General features: G+C 38.2%; 1 protein-coding gene across 4 annotated transcripts in view; it reads left to right on the top strand.

The window, feature by feature from the left end:
- The window catches only part of CACNB2 (calcium voltage-gated channel auxiliary subunit beta 2), a 253,627-nt gene that overhangs the window by 214,128 nt on the left and 23,800 nt on the right, over positions 1–15,699 (top strand). For 2 of the 4 annotated variants that reach the window (XM_021710994.1, XM_008055248.2), the window contains exons 6-9: positions 717–736; positions 4,197–4,277; positions 4,743–4,801; positions 14,353–14,462. In XM_021710994.1, the coding sequence (XP_021566669.1) occupies positions 717–736; positions 4,197–4,277; positions 4,743–4,801; positions 14,353–14,462 (270 nt within the window). Of the gene's footprint in view, positions 1–438; positions 573–716; positions 737–4,196; positions 4,278–4,742; positions 4,802–14,352; positions 14,463–15,699 lie in introns of all 4 variants that reach the window. The other 2 variants (XM_021710993.1, XM_008055247.2) reach the window with 1 other exon arrangement.

The raw sequence follows: 15,699 nt of genomic DNA, 5'->3' as shown, positions 1-15,699 counted from the left end.
GCAAAAAGGGAAATCTGAGGCATATTTTAATAAAGGTTTTCAGCTTGCTTGCTTATTATCTAAAAGTGGTTTAAGATATTGTGAGCGGCAAAGCCAAATGTTCTGCACTATACTTCTATACAGTTGATATGGAGGCTATCAATGTTCTATTTGAAACTACAAATTCAAAGTATTTCTCCAAAAACATTATTCATGAGATCTAGCATGGGACCGATTTGTTCAAGCAAACAGGTATTATGAGGGTACTTTTCAGTTTTGTTAGATTTGATTACATTGCATTCTTAAAGTGCTTTACCTTTAAATTTTACTTTCTTTGTTTACTACTCATGACAGATTTTTGACTATGGTTAGTTTTATTTGCCTTCATTTTATTTTCTTTATAACCTGTTTTTCCTCTCTGTCCACCTGATGATTTTTGAATTGTTTGTCTGTATATAGCTATAGACATAGATGCTACTGGCTTAGATGCAGAAGAAAATGATATTCCAGCAAACCACCGGTCCCCTAAACCCAGTGCAAACAGTGTAACGTCACCCCACTCCAAAGAGAAAAGAATGCCCTTCTTTAAGAAGGTAACATTAACTTCCAAGCTGCCATTGTCCACCTGCTCAACTGCACTGCGTCACATTTCTAGTCCTGTTGACTGTCTGCGTCCTTTGACAAGCCAATAACATGCATGCTCTGTTATTCTTTGTCTCTTTTCCATGCCGCTGTAGCTAAGCAGAAGCAGAAATCGGTAAGTTTACGTTGACATAAGCTGTGTTTATCCTGCCACTGGCATCATTAGCATTAATTCCCAGTTTTATGAAATACAGTCATTTCTGTCCTAAGAAAAGAACCTATCCACAGTTAATTGAGGCCATGCATTTCAAACCAACTAAATTCAGTGAGTGACCTGTTAAAACACCATTACAGTACTTATCCTTTTTGATGGAATAATATCTACCACCAAGGGAATTTGTTTCAGCATTCAAGGATGTCAAACACTAAGAACTCCATATAATGCACCTCAATTGTGCATGCTTATTCTGTCTGTCTGTCTCTTCCTTTTTTCCAGAAATTTAACTTATAATCAACCATATGAAAGCAGTTATTAGATTCTGACTTATGATATCCAGATACATAGCTTGTACTTTTAAAAAGTATTCAATTTTTAATTTAGTCAGTATTTAAACTTCTAATCCACTAGGTGCAAAATCTGCAGATGAGCAAGACCAGTGGAAAACTGCAGGCTTGTTTTGGCGGTTTACTGTGAGTTTTTCCTGTTGTCATATATAAATACTCTCCCAATGTTCTTGCCTTCTCCATCAGTCAGATCTGAGCATCTCACCTGTTGGACAATGTGGCTGGTGGCCATGTGTACAACCTTTGCCCTTGGCCACCCAAAATGCTACACAGTGATGCTTCTTGCCCTCTAAAAGGAAACTATACTGAACTCTCGTTACTCCAAACCAAATCTGTTTCCTCTCAGCCCATTTTGTAGCTTCAAAGCATCATTTTTAAGGACCACTACTCCAACCAAAGTTCCGTCCCCCCCCACCTTTTACACACCGCTTTCCACAGCTACTATGCTGTCTTAGAGTCATGCTCCCTAAGGTCACCAAGTCTGACAAAACCATGGTATATTCTATATATTCTTAGATATGAAGTAAAGTGTACTCTCTGCTTCTACCTCTCCACCTACTGAATGCTTTTCCTCTGCAAACAAGTGTTTTGTTCTGTGGAGCAGCTCTAAAGTCATTAATGAGGTATATGATACTGGACCATAAAGTTGGGTTTTTAAAATAAATTAGTTATTTTAATAAAGGAAGACCTCAGCACTTCAGACAAAAATCAAAACACCTAGATTTTTGTGCTAACACAGAAAACTCAGCTTAATGTTCATCAATAAAGTGGGCCCATCTCTTTGGTCTGATCTTGTCACAGCTAAAACTTGCAGCCAAGTGACTAATTGTGTCAACAGTTCAGAAGCCTAGAAAGTTTCTAGGCTCTGAGCTGTTCTGGACTTTACAGAGCAGGAACACGAACGAAAACCATGTCATTCAAGATCGTTTTTAAAAGTTTGTTTACCCTTAAATTCCAAAATGTTTTTCACTAAATAGTTCAAACAAAGTAGGGTTAACAAGAAAGAGTAGATAAAAATAATGGTGTCATTCTTAATAGGGCACCAAGCACTAATATTCCATCAAATAAGGTAATTTCTGTAGCTACCCTATTGATTAAGAAGCTGATTGATTACCAGCATGGACAACCCTTTGGTAGTTGGTAGTCACAGATTGAAGGAACCAAAAACCTATCAATACCAGGCCACTTAAGACTTAAAGACTTGAAATAAAATTTCTTGGTAGCTGTTACTAAAAATGCATGCAATTTATATTCCTAATTCCAATGGTGGAAAAGGGGTTCTCATACTGCATAGTTATAAGAACTTGATTTCTAAATATTTTCAGTGTGATCCCAGGTGGTATAAATGTAATAATTTAAGAAATATGCTTATGATGCCTTCGGCACTGGTATTCATTCTCCTTATGTTATGGATGATGTGGTAACCTTCAATGTAGAATTCAAAAACAAAAACCCTGAGATCCAATGAGAAGATTGTTTTTCTATGTTTTAGGTTGCTTTTACAGTGGTGCTTGTGTGGCATTTGTGCTGTCACTGTATTATGTTTGTCTTGGTTTTTTTTTTTGTTAAAAAATGTATTCTACCTTGATTTGTGTCTATTAAAATTAATTAATTTTGAATGCTTGATAGAACCATAAGCAGTAAAATTTGACAGCACAGTCACAGTACTATTTTTCTACCTTTTGATTATATTGTCTGTGACTACTGAAAACTCAGACAGAAACTTTTGAATTTGAAATTCTTTTTATATTCCCCCTGAGGCAACTTAAATTCAAATGAAGCCAGGAAGCTTGTAATGGGCAATTTTAAGCAACAAGAAAATATTCTTGAGTGATAGACTGATGCAGAAATTATATTCACATTTACACATCAGTTTATCTACTTCTTAAAATAGTTTAAAGAACATTTTTCTTTTGGCACATGTGATTCTTAAAATATATTTTCTCAGGCACTCCTTTATCAGAAATATTTATATGGCAATGGTTTGCTTATCCCAGTGTCTAAGGCCATATCTCTCTCTCTTCTACATTTTAATCAGTGGTCATTTGGGGGCCAATTTAATATTTTCTATTATCAAGAGAGCCAATTTTAATATAATCAAAAAAATCAGTCGCTACCTTCTTTTGGGGGGAAAATTTTATTTTAACCATTTTATTTGAAGCAATTGAGTTAAGAGTGTTGATCATTTTAGAAATTATTGCAAAATTTAGCTCCTCCTCCTGCTCTTCAAAAAAATAAATTATTGCAGAAAGGAATTAATTATCTAATACAAGCACCACCTTAATTATGTTTGAGAAGCATATTAGATATGCAAATTGATAGTGAACCTTTTGAGGCCACTAAAGCATAGTTAAATATACTATTACACGTTAGTTAACCACCTTCCCTCCAAGACATGTAAACCTTACATTTTAAGTTTTGAAGTATCAAGGTACAGAAATTAAAAAAAAAAAATCTGAAAGCCTTAGTCACTAAACTGTGAGCAGTGATCATTATTACTTTTTACTGGAACAAGCATGCATGCTAATTTAAACTCTCACAATAAAATAGAATTTTTAAAGTATTTGCTAGTGAGAGTTACAATATTTTGAAATTAGGTTTTATGCAGGTAAGACAAACAAATCTCTAAGATGCAAAGGTGATGAAATCTTTCTTTCCTCCATAATTAATCATGTTAGGTCTGATCATTTCAACTCTTCAGAAAACTCAAATGCATTGGAAAAAGCAGTATTAACTTCTAGGCAAGCCTCAGCCACCTATGCTGCATGAAGCATGTTTCTCTTTGTTCTACCAACTAGTTTTTGTTCAACAGCAGCAAACCTCCTGCTTTAAGAACTAGCATTTCTTGAGAAGAACAAGAAAACTATAGATAATTTGGTAACCTGAAACTTTAGCAAAATAACCCCACTGATTGATTGGGTTTATTTAGAAAAAAAAGCGGGAAGTTTTTTAAAAAAATTAAATTTCTGGAAAGCTCGTATTACAGGATTCACAAAGAGTACCTTAAATATTTTTTATGTATAAGTTCTCCCTGCCTGTGGAACATCTAAAAGCCTCTCCTTTCTCTGCAGACAGAGCACACTCCTCCTTACGATGTGGTACCTTCCATGCGACCAGTGGTCCTAGTGGGTCCTTCCCTGAAGGGGTATGAGGTGAGTAACCTGCTCTGTAGCACATTTGATCTTTGCATGCTGAACTGCTTTGTGACTCCACCTCCCACTCCCAGCTCTCGAATTTAGAACTGAAAGAGCTCATAGCAGCAACGCACAGTGTTTTTCAAAATGGGATGTACATTGCTTAGTGTTTTTTTCTGTTTTGTTCTCCTGGTTATTGCTTTAAAGGTTTCTCCTAGGTACAATTTATTCAACCCAGAAAATAGTATCAAATAGGGAGTGACTGAAACCACTTGCAATGCAATTTGTCCCCAAAACATCATGGTAAGTTCAGTTTAATTGTCATTGTATCAATACTCAGAAACAAGAATGTGACAACCTCATATGCTACTTTTTCCAAATGCAAAGCTCAGGTTTTCAAGCATTCCTAAAAGAAGTAAAACTGTTTTATCATAAGTAGTGATTTTTTAATCGTTTCTTAATTTGTTGCTTTCTCAATTGCAGGTCACAGATATGATGCAAAAAGCATTGTTTGATTTTTTAAAACACCGATTTGAAGGACGGTGAGTATTTCAGAATATTGGGTTTTGTGGATTTGGTCTTAAAGATGGCAAAACCCTAGTGGGACAGGCATGTGATTCGAAGAGAAAACAGCCCTCCAATGTCCTCATGGTGACAGGAAATAAGTTTCATTCAGTTCGATCTGATTCAACAAATATTTGCCATTTTTACTTTGCGTGACCTTACCCCTAGATAATCCAGTTTCTGTACCTGCATTTGTAAGATGAAGTTGGCCACAACTCTACTGGTCTCACCCTTAATTCATGATCAACTGACCTCTTATTGCTGCCCAGGCATCACACTAAATATTCCCTTTCCATTCTAAGAAACTTCTGTGCCATCTCCCCTCTCCTTAAACTTCTAACAACCCCTTCTCACCCCACTCTCTCCCAGTAATCTTGCTTTCCTGTTTCACTGAGAAAACAGAGGCAAATGGAGGAGAATGTCCAGTGGTTTCTACCACCACACATATCCCTACTTGTATGTTTGCCTGAATATTCTGTTTTCTCTCCAATACTATGTTACTAGCAATGGCCAACCCACCCACTTGGACATTAGATCACATTCCCCACCGCACCCCCACTCAAATCACCCAGACACAGCTATAACAAACCTCCTCTCTCTCCTCATCGGTACGCCCTGTCCTACTGGAAATGCCATCAGCGTATACAAACATAGTTATCTCTCCTCACATTTGACCTCATGTTCCCTCTATGTATCTCATTCTTTTTCTTCATTCTTTACAAAAAAGTTCCTTGAAAGAATTGTCTACTTGTTCTTCTTCTACTCTCTTGAGCCTCTTCCAGTTACGTTTTCATTCACACCACTCAACCAAAACTAGTCATGTTAAGATCACCAACAACCTTCATGTTGTAAAATCCAGGGATGAATTATTTGCCCTTATTTTACTTGATCAGGAGCAACAGTTGACATGGTGGATTGAATTAACTTTATTTGTTTGGTTTCTGGGACCATACTTTCCTGGTTTTACTTCTATAACACTAGCTATTCCTGGGTCTCCTTTGCTGGTTCTTCTGCATCAACTAGACATCTTGGAGAGCCCAGGGATAAATTATTTAGTTTCTTATCTACCTAGCTCCTATAGTGATTTCACTCAATGTCAGATTTTTACATACCATTTCTTTGCTGATCTCTCCTCTGAATTCCATATCCCACATCCAAATACAGTCGTCCATATCTTCAGATTCAGAATCTATCCCTTCTCACACATCCTCTGCTATCATTTTGGTCTGAGACACCATCATCTCTTCCCTGGATCATTGCAATAGCCTCCTGACTCGTCTCTTTGCTTTTGTCATTGCTCCCTTGAAGTCCTGTCTCAAGCCAGCTGCCTGAATAACCCTGGTAAATTGGGAGCTGGAGCTCACCACTCCTTTGTTCAGAACCATCCAATGACTTCTCTTTTCATTCCAAGTAGAAACTAAACTCCTTATAGTGGTCCATCTGACTGTCTGAGGTCTGACCTTCCCCACCCCCCCATACCTTGACTTTCTGTCTTACGACTCTCCCCCTTGCCCACTCTGCTTCTGCCACACTTACTCCCTTGTTGGTCCATGAGTGTTCCAGATACATGCCCACCTCAAGGCCTTTTCACTTTGCAGTTCCCTCTGCTAGGAACACCTTTCCCTTAGATATTTTATTTGGCATATGTGCACATGCACACACACATATATACGCATGCATTTGCTCCCTGCCTTTCCTGACTTTTTTCCCAGTTCTTTTATGTATTTTACTTATTGTCCTTCTTTCACAACTAGAATATAAACTCCATAAGGGCAGAGTTTGTGGATGTTTTGTGACCTTTGTGTTCTCAGTACCTAGAGAGTACTCAGTATGAACAACAGATGGATGAATCTTGAAGGAATGTCTGCTGCGTGCTCTCTGCTAGAGAAGCACAGAAACGATGAAGCCACCCTCTCTGCCAATGCAGAGCTTCTGTATGTAAACCATAAATAGAAAGCTCTAACAAATAAAACATAAATGAAAGGACAACTCGGTAAATGCCTGAACAAAGTACAGATAGCATAAAGGGAGGAGAATTAACACTAACTTAGTGATGTCCACATGCAGAAAGGGTTTTTTAATACAGTCTATGATTTTAGCAAGTGAATTATGAGGTATTAAGAAGGTGTGTCCAGCAGAAGGAGTAAAGTGTGTGAAGACATCGAGCTATGACACAGTATTATGTGTTAGGCAACCCACCCAGAGGTCTTCAAGGACCTGACTGGTAACAATGCTGGGGCCATATCTAGTATGTCATGCCAATGGATTTGGACTTAATCTTTCCCTTTCCTTTCTCCACCACCCCTCGTAACTCAACTTGCCAAAACAAATATTTTTTGAGTATATTCTATGTGCTAGGCACTGTGAGAAGCAAAAACATCTGAGGGCCTTGGTTTCGTGAAACTTACTTGAAGTCTACTGAAAGGCAGCCTTGAGTCAGATAATCAGTGGTGGCCATCATGAAGGTTAAGACAGCTCCTGAAGCATCAAAGACATGACATGTGTCTAAAATGGAGACCTTAAGGTTAAACTAAGAGTAGGTTATCATAGGGGGCCTGGAACAGGACTAGTGTATATTTCTGTATTTTTAATAAGGTAAATGTGATTTCTCTCTCCTCCACCTTCCTTTCCTTCTCTCATCTTGACAATCCAAGGACAATAGATAGAATCTTTGGTTTCAGTGTTATTTCAATTTCTTAATGTAGTATTTTCTTTCTAGACCACAACCACTATACTACAATGATTTTTAATTTATATTGACTTTTGGCAGGGGAGGCGAGGGTAAGGAGGGGAACTTTTATAGCAGGACAAATATTATTAGTAAGTGATGAAGCAAAGGGCTGAAAGGGACAGAAAGAGGAAAACAGAAACTATGTTTTAAGGCATGAAGAGACCTTAAGATCAAGGTCTTCCCAACCAAATGCTTCTAATTAGATTTTTTTATTTTTCATAACTTTATGAAATATGTTTTAGTTTGTGCCAGGAAATACAGTCTTTAGCTTGACCTCAGGTTACGAGACACTGGCCAAGTATAAAAGGCATACCTCCTATCTGTCCCACTTAGCTTTTCTTTCTTTATTCTTGGCTCTGTCATTTATCCCAATTTGGAGTGTCTGCATGAGCATGCACACTCAAAAAATTCTGCTAAAATAGGCACTATGTTTTCCGTGACTTAGTTAACCCACTGCCCTTTCCTAAATACCAAAGATGGGGAAATGGAATGGAATTTCATGACTTACCACTTCTATTTAAACGTGAGTAAGTTTTGAATTTGAAAGATGATTCCAATCATAGGATGGAATATCTTGGACTCATGTTCTAGAGTATCAGTCATGCAGATTCAATTCCTTTAAGAAGCAGACAAACAAAACTTCTGAATATTGTGTCAATCTATTATTTCTAGCCAGAAGTAATTTCCATATGATTTTATTAATGGACTTGCCTTGGCTCACTTTTTATAGAGCTGGAATTCAATATTCTAGGCCTGTGGTCACCGATTAAAGGTCCTCAAATGAAGCAATAGAGTCCACAAGCCAGAATTTTAAAAGCCATAAAAATTTTTTTTACCCATGGCAAGACATCCAGGGTAACTGAATCATTCCATGTCTTTGTTGTTGGCAAGGCAAGACAGCAAAAGACAGTGGCAATTCATCAGAAACATCAGGTATGTGTGTACACATGACATTCTAAAAGGGAAATATGAATTACTCCCAGTGATCTATTAAATAAACTAAATTTATTTATAAAAATTTTAAGCCCAAGAGGAGAAAATATAAAAGGAAACATTGGTGATTAAATGGTTTTGGGTAACAAGGAATCCCTTTTCTGGTCTGAAACACACCTACTCTCCAGGGCTTCATTGGAAACCCTTCATTGGAAACCCTGGAGAGTTGTCAAAAATCATGATTCTGGTTGTTCAGCAGCATAAGTGTATCAGGTCAAAGAGAGATGATAAATCACCATCCCCTTTCTGTTGTGTGCTATAAAGTAGTCCATTTAAAATTGGACCCTCCATAACCATCTGTGTCATGCAAACAAAGCAGTCTTCAGATTCACCTTATAGGACAATGATAGGTGAATTAACAAAGAGATCGGAGACAAAAAGGAAGGCTATCACCTGGGATAAATTCAGGAGTACATTTTCCCCTCAGTAATTTTGAAAATGTCAGCTATCAGCCCCGAAATGTTTGGAATGTATACTGATTGCTGGAGGGATATGTACGCTGTTGCCAGATTTCTTGGAGAAAATCTTATTGGAAATCAATAGTCCTGAGAAACATTACATCACTTTATTTTCTGGTGTGAGGAATTTACTTAGATGTGAAATGTCCTCTTCTAAAACTGGTGCTTTTTGACCCTAGCTGCATATTAGAATCACCTGTAGTGCTTTATAAGCAAAAACAAAATAAAACAAACAAATGAACAAAAAATTAAGGGCCTAAATCCCTCCCTGCAACCAAATTTCTGAGGAAAGCCATGGGTTTCTGTAACTTTCAAAACTTATATGATGATTTAGATACACTGTAAGTTGAGAACCACTGCTGTAAACCGAATTGTTCCCAAGAATTTTGCCCTTAGGACTTTCAAGGTCTGCAGCTTGGCAGAACTCCAAGTAATGATGACTCCCAAAGCATAAATTCAAGAGTTGAGAGCCGGCTCGGTGGCTCAGCCTGTAATCCCGCGCCTTTGGGAGGCTGAGGTGAGTGGATTGCCTGAGCCCGCGGGTTCGAGACCCGCCTGGGCAGCAAGACCTCATCTCTACAATAAATCAAAAAATCAGCCGGGCGTGGTAGCGCATGCCTGTAATTCCGGCTACTTGGAAGGCTGAGGCGGAAGGATCGCCGGAGCCCAGCAGGCGAGGCTGCGGTGGCTGGGAGCAGCCACTGCACTCCAGTCTGGGTAACCGAGTGAGACTCCGACTCAAAAAAAAGAAAAAAAAAAAAATTCAAGAGTTGAAATAGGATCATGGCCTGTCTCATGCAACCTACAAAGTTAACCACATATGTAAGTCCATAGAAGACTGGTTGAGCAAAACACGTGCAGAAAGAAAAGGCCAAGAATGTAGGGCAAGGAAGATGATGTGTTGTTCAACAGAAAATCTTGCCCTTCACCTGAATTTGTCCCTGTAGGCTAGACTGTAAGATGCTTCTGAGCAGGTTTTGCCTGCCTTGTCACTATTGTATCCCAGGGTGATGCCCAAGGCAGGGAAGCTGCCTCTTAGTGTCAGGGCTTTTCAGAGGCACAGGCCCAGATCTCTGGACACACAGTAGGTACTCAGTGAATATGTGCTGAGTGTACAACTCCTTCTGTGGCTATCCAGGTGCCTAGCATAAAGGAAATCCTATTAGTACAGTTAGAGCTTCCTAGATGGCATCACCCTACCCTTCTATACCCACCTCTGAACAAGTAAAAACATTTAAAGATAATCATTGAGCATTGGGGTGTTCCCACCTGTAGCCTGACTTCACTTGCGAATGTGTTGTGAAATTATGGTGAAGCAATTTTTTAAATGGATTGGCTTGGTATTTCTTTTCTGGTTGTTGCTTTTTAAATGCTGAATACAATTGTCATCAAAACATAAAAAGTTGGCCAGGTACAGTGGCTTACGCCTGTAATCCCAGCATTTGGGAGGCCAGGGTAGGAGGATTGGTTGAGGCCAGGAGTTCAAGACCAGCCTGGCTAACATAGTAAGACCCTCTGTATTAAAAATTTGTTTTAATGTACAAAAAGTTTAAAAATTAAAAACAATTTTTAAAAATAGCAGTATCACTCAGCAATAAAAAGGAAGGAACTGTTGATACACAATGTGAATGAATCTCAAATCCCTGATGTATAGTGAAAGAAGATCAACTCGAAAGATAACATGCCTATGATTCTATCTATATGATATTTTGGGACAGAAAACTACTCCGTGGCTGCCAGTGGTCGGGTAGGAGAGAGAACTGACTACACAGGGCAGCACAAGGGAATTGTGGGGAGGGAGGAGTCCCAAGTGATTCTGTATTATGCCCTTGATGGTGGATACATAGCTCTATAGGGTGGTTCCACTCATGGAACTGTTCGCCACAAATATTGAATTTTATGGCATATGGGCAAAAACAAATAATTTTGTTCTTTTGCAAAAGCCTTCCTACAATTTATCAAGTGGCCTGCTATCCAGATAACAACCACTTTTAACTGTCTTAGCTGAATCTTTTGGTATTTTTTTCCCTTGCCTCTAAATTTAGTGCTCAATTTGTTCCTTGAGTTTTCAGTGTTAGGCGCTTTCTTAAGCGTTATTCTTCATGGCTTCCTACCATGAAGAATACTTATGCATATTCCTCCTCTATGTCCCATACACGTACCAGCATATGCATATGTGACATGTTCCATTCTCTTAGCTGTTAAAGAAACTACTGGACGCATCTGAATGTTCTGTGAAAAGATTTTGACAGCTGGGGGGAGTATTGGGGACTGGATTCGTGACAAATATATAGAAAATTAAGCAAATATCAAAAGTAACATTATTTATCTCATGAAACCACAAAGAAAACACATAAGAAAAAGTAATGATATGACATGGTTCATTTGAATATTGTTTGCATGGTTATAATAAATACTAAATATAGAGCCAGACAAAATTATTATTTGTCTTCTTGAAGCTCTCTGAGGTATTGTAGCCTGCTCCAGTCTAGACCATTTGTCTCTGCCTTGGGTGTCATTCTGGGACATCCTTTGTCATTATCCTTGCAGATTCCTCATGTCATTTTAGTCAAAAGCATTCTCCAGTAGTTTCCCTAGAAAGAATACATAAAATTTTTTGAGACCCTGGAGATCAACCTTCCTACTTAATTGATAGTTTAAATGGTTATGAAATTCTAATTGCAGTAATTTTCCCTTAGACTTTTGAAGGCTTTTTGATCCATTATCTTCTGTCATCTGTTGTTTCTGTTGAGAAATACAAAACAAAACATTCCAATTCCTGACTCTTGGGGATCTGTTTTTTTCTCTGGAGGCTGAAATTTATAAGCATATGTCTTGGTATGGATCTTTCAACCACTGTGCTGGACCCTTTCAATTTGGAAAATTAGATCTTTAATTCTGGAATTATTTCTTTAGTTTCCTCTCCTTTGTTTTCTTTATTCTCTTTTTCTGAACTCCTCTTATTTGTAGTTTGAACCTCCTGTATAATCTCTAATTTTCTTACCTTTCTTCTTCTATCTTTCTTTTCTTTTCTTTTTTTTTTTTTTTTGAGTTGGAGTCTCACTCTGTTGTCCAGACTGGAGTGCAATGGCCACTCCCGGCCACCGCAGCCTCGACCTGCTGGGCTCCGGCGATCCTTCCACCTCAGCCTTCCAAGTAGCTGGAACTACAGGCGCGCGCTACCACACCCAGCTAATTTTTTTGATTTATTGTAGAGATGAGGTCTTGCCAAGTTGCCCAGGCGGGTCTCGAACCCACAGGCTCAGGCAATCCACTCACCTCAGCCTCCCAAAGGCACGGGATTACAGGCTGAGCTACCAAGCCAGCTTCTTCTTCTATCTTTCCTCTCTCTCTCTCTCTCTCTCTTTTTTTTTAACTCTTTTGAAAATGTCCTTAACTTTCCTTTAACTCTTCTTTTGAATTTTTATTTCTACTGTCATATTTTTAATTTCTGAATGCACTTTCTTATTCTGTCTTTAAATAGAAATGTGTTCTAGTTTCATAGATATAACTCTTTTAACTATATATAAGTCATAGTTGATTTTTGTTTGTTTTGATTTCTCATGTTAGAAGTTCTGAAAATGTCTGACCAGCACTCCTGTGCTCAAATTTTAATGGGTCATAAAATAATTAATTGGAAGTCCTGTGCTCTTAGGTGGAGCTTGTCAACTTTATGCTTCCCTGTAGGACAATCTTGCTGGAATTTATGTAGGAAACCTCCAATATCATTATCTTCAGGTCTTTACTTTTTGACAGTCAGATTCCCCAGAGAATAATCCATTTCCCCAGAATCTTCCATTCTGGCACCGGGAAGAGATACATATTAGCCTGGCTATTAAAATTCTGAGATGAGAAAGCGTAGAGGTCAACATTCAGAACCCTTTCTTTTCCATCTAGTTTTCCCTGCCACTGCTCTGCCTAAGGTACCTTGGCCAGAGGCCCCCTGTTTGATTACCTGCAGGCACTAAATCTGTGGTAACAAATCTGTGGTCTTATAATACATAGAAAAGAAGAAATGTTGTGACGGAGTAGTGGGGGAGGCTCAACACTAAAACCAACTTTTTATTTTATTTTCCTGATTTATTTTTTAATGTATTTTTTAAGTACTTTTTATTTTAGTGATGTGGGGTACAATTCAGGATTAGCTATATGAGTAATCATCATACAGGTTAAGTTTAGGCCTTCCTTTGGTCCCCACTTAATCCAGTCCAGTTTTTTTTTTTTTTTGAAAGCAGGATTTATTGAGGGGACAGAAAAGCTCCTACAGTGGAAGGGGACCTGAGGGGGTTGCCCCCAGTCCAATTTTTGGATGGGCAGCATGGTCAGTTCCATGTTTTTGCTATTGTGAATAGTGCTGCAATAAATGTGCGTGTGCAGGTATCTTTTTTGTAGAATGATTTGAGTTCCTCCAGGTATATTCCCAGTAGGGGGATTGCTGGGTCATATGGAAGGTCAATTTCTAGTTCTTTTAGAAATCATCACACTGTTTTCCATAGAGGTTGAACCAGTTTGCATTCCCACCAGCCTTGTAGAAGCGATCCCTTTTCTCCACATCCTTACCAGTATCTGTTGTAAAACCAACTTTTTAACCAACTCTCCTGTTTTCCATACCTACTTCAAAAATATTGTGAGCCTTCACTTTTGTTTCACAGCTGTTCCTATTGCTACCTTGAATGTTCAGCTTTCTCTAGTCTAAAAGTCACTTATCATTTCCAGTTTCCAAACTCTGTTGCTCCTATTTTTACCCTAAAATAACACTCCCAACTCATTCTTGTCTGCCATAATACCTTGTTTGTTCTCTTCACAACAGTCATCATAATCTTTAATTATTTTTATTTATTTCTTATTTATTGCCCACCTCTGCCACTAGACTCTTAGCTGTCTAAGGGAAGACCACATTCATCTAGTTCTTGTTTATTCTTCATGCCTATCACAGCACCAAACTGTAGCATGGAGGGCTAAGAATATAGGCTTGGGGAGTCTGTGTTCAAACCCAGCTCCATCATTTAGTAAATCCATAGCCTTGGCTAAATAATCTCACTGTGGCCCATTTTCTTCATCAGCAAAAGTAGGATATGATTAACCTCTCTCCTAGAGTTTTTGAGTCAATTTAATGAGATAATTTAGGTAAAGAGCTTCATGCACACCTGGCACTTGGTAAGCAACCAGTAAATACTAAGTAAAACAGGAGAAGGATGATCAAAATAAACACTAAGTGTCTTAACGTATACGGTTTGGAAATATGGTCATTATATATATTTCATAGTTAGATGAATTTTGGGCATGTACTTCTGTCCTCTTTGATTAGATTAATAATCCTGGGTCTTCTGTGACTTTTTTTTTACAGGATATCCATCACAAGGGTCACTGCTGACATCTCCCTTGCCAAACGCTCAGTATTAAACAATCCCAGTAAGCATGCAATAATAGAAAGATCCAACACAAGGTCAAGCTTAGGTAAGTCTGTGCAATGAGCTTAAGCTATTTAAATACTCCTCTCCTGAGAATGACAATCTAACGAGATGATAATTCCTTGTGTCACAGAGTATAGAAAAGGCAGACGTGTTGCCAGTAGCTAGTGCTACAGTCTTAATTATTTTGTGGTATGGAAAGATTTGTTATGATAGTTTCAAGTTAAAAATGCCACATGCTGTCAGCATTAATGTTTTGGTTGGGATTTGTTTAATGTGAGCTTTGGTGTCTACAGACTTTTCTAAAAATTCCTGACTTTGCATCAGTGTTACCATGAACAAGTTTATTAATCTCTTGAAGTTTAATAACCTTGTTTCCTCTTCTTAAAAAAATTAAAAAAGATAACTACCTTATAGAATTATTGTAAGACTTAAACATAGCATGTGCTTCATAAATGGTGGCTATGATTATCCCAAATATCCTTTAATACTTATATTACATCACTAATGAAATATTCAGGATAAAGTGCACGTGTGTGTGTGTGCGTGTGTGTGTGTGTGTGTGTGTGTGTGTGTGTGTGTGTGTGTTGAGACTGATAAAGGATGAAGCCAATTCCATTGATTGATATAAATATTTTTTGTCTTATCTGTAAAAACAGTGTCAGAATTTTAGTTAATGTGTTTATAGGGTGGTGTTTAGATGTTGCTTATTAACATATATTGATGTGATCCAATGGAGACCCTTCAGCAGTTATTTGATCTTGTTGGCATGTGCCTGAAGTTGTAGGTTAATCATGTTACACATGTAACATGCTACATTGATAGGCTTTGGTTTTTATAAAGCAAATTTTCTGAGGGTTGTGTGGTAACTTTGAGCTTAGAGGGTTTTTTTTCTATTTGTATGTTAAATGTGGAAATCTTTGGGAAACTTGTTTTTAACATAGAAGTTTTTAGTCTACTCTGAGGTATGATTACAAAAATAATAGAAAAACCAGACTGGATATGGTGGCTCCTGCCCATAATCCCTTCACTCTGGGGAGGCTGAGGCAGGAGGATCACTTAAAACCAGTCTGGGCAATCAAGTACGACCCTGTCAGTACAAAAAATAAAAGTTAGCCAGGCATCATGTCATATGCTTGCAGTCCCAGCTACTTGGGAGGCTGAGGCAAGAGGATCACTCGAGCCCAGGAGGTCGAAGCTGCATTGAACAATGATGGAGCCTCTGCACTCCAACATGGGTGACAGAGGGAGACCCTGCCTCTTAAAAACAAAACAAAACAAAA

The sequence above is a fragment of the Carlito syrichta genome, unplaced genomic scaffold, assembly GCF_000164805.1.
Source record: "Carlito syrichta isolate Samal-C Ts95f unplaced genomic scaffold, Tarsius_syrichta-2.0.1 Scaffold301791, whole genome shotgun sequence".
NCBI classification, from domain to species: domain Eukaryota; kingdom Metazoa; phylum Chordata; class Mammalia; order Primates; family Tarsiidae; genus Carlito; species Carlito syrichta.
Note: the sequence above shows the minus strand (reverse complement) of the source record. Positions and strands in the feature narration are given on the sequence as shown.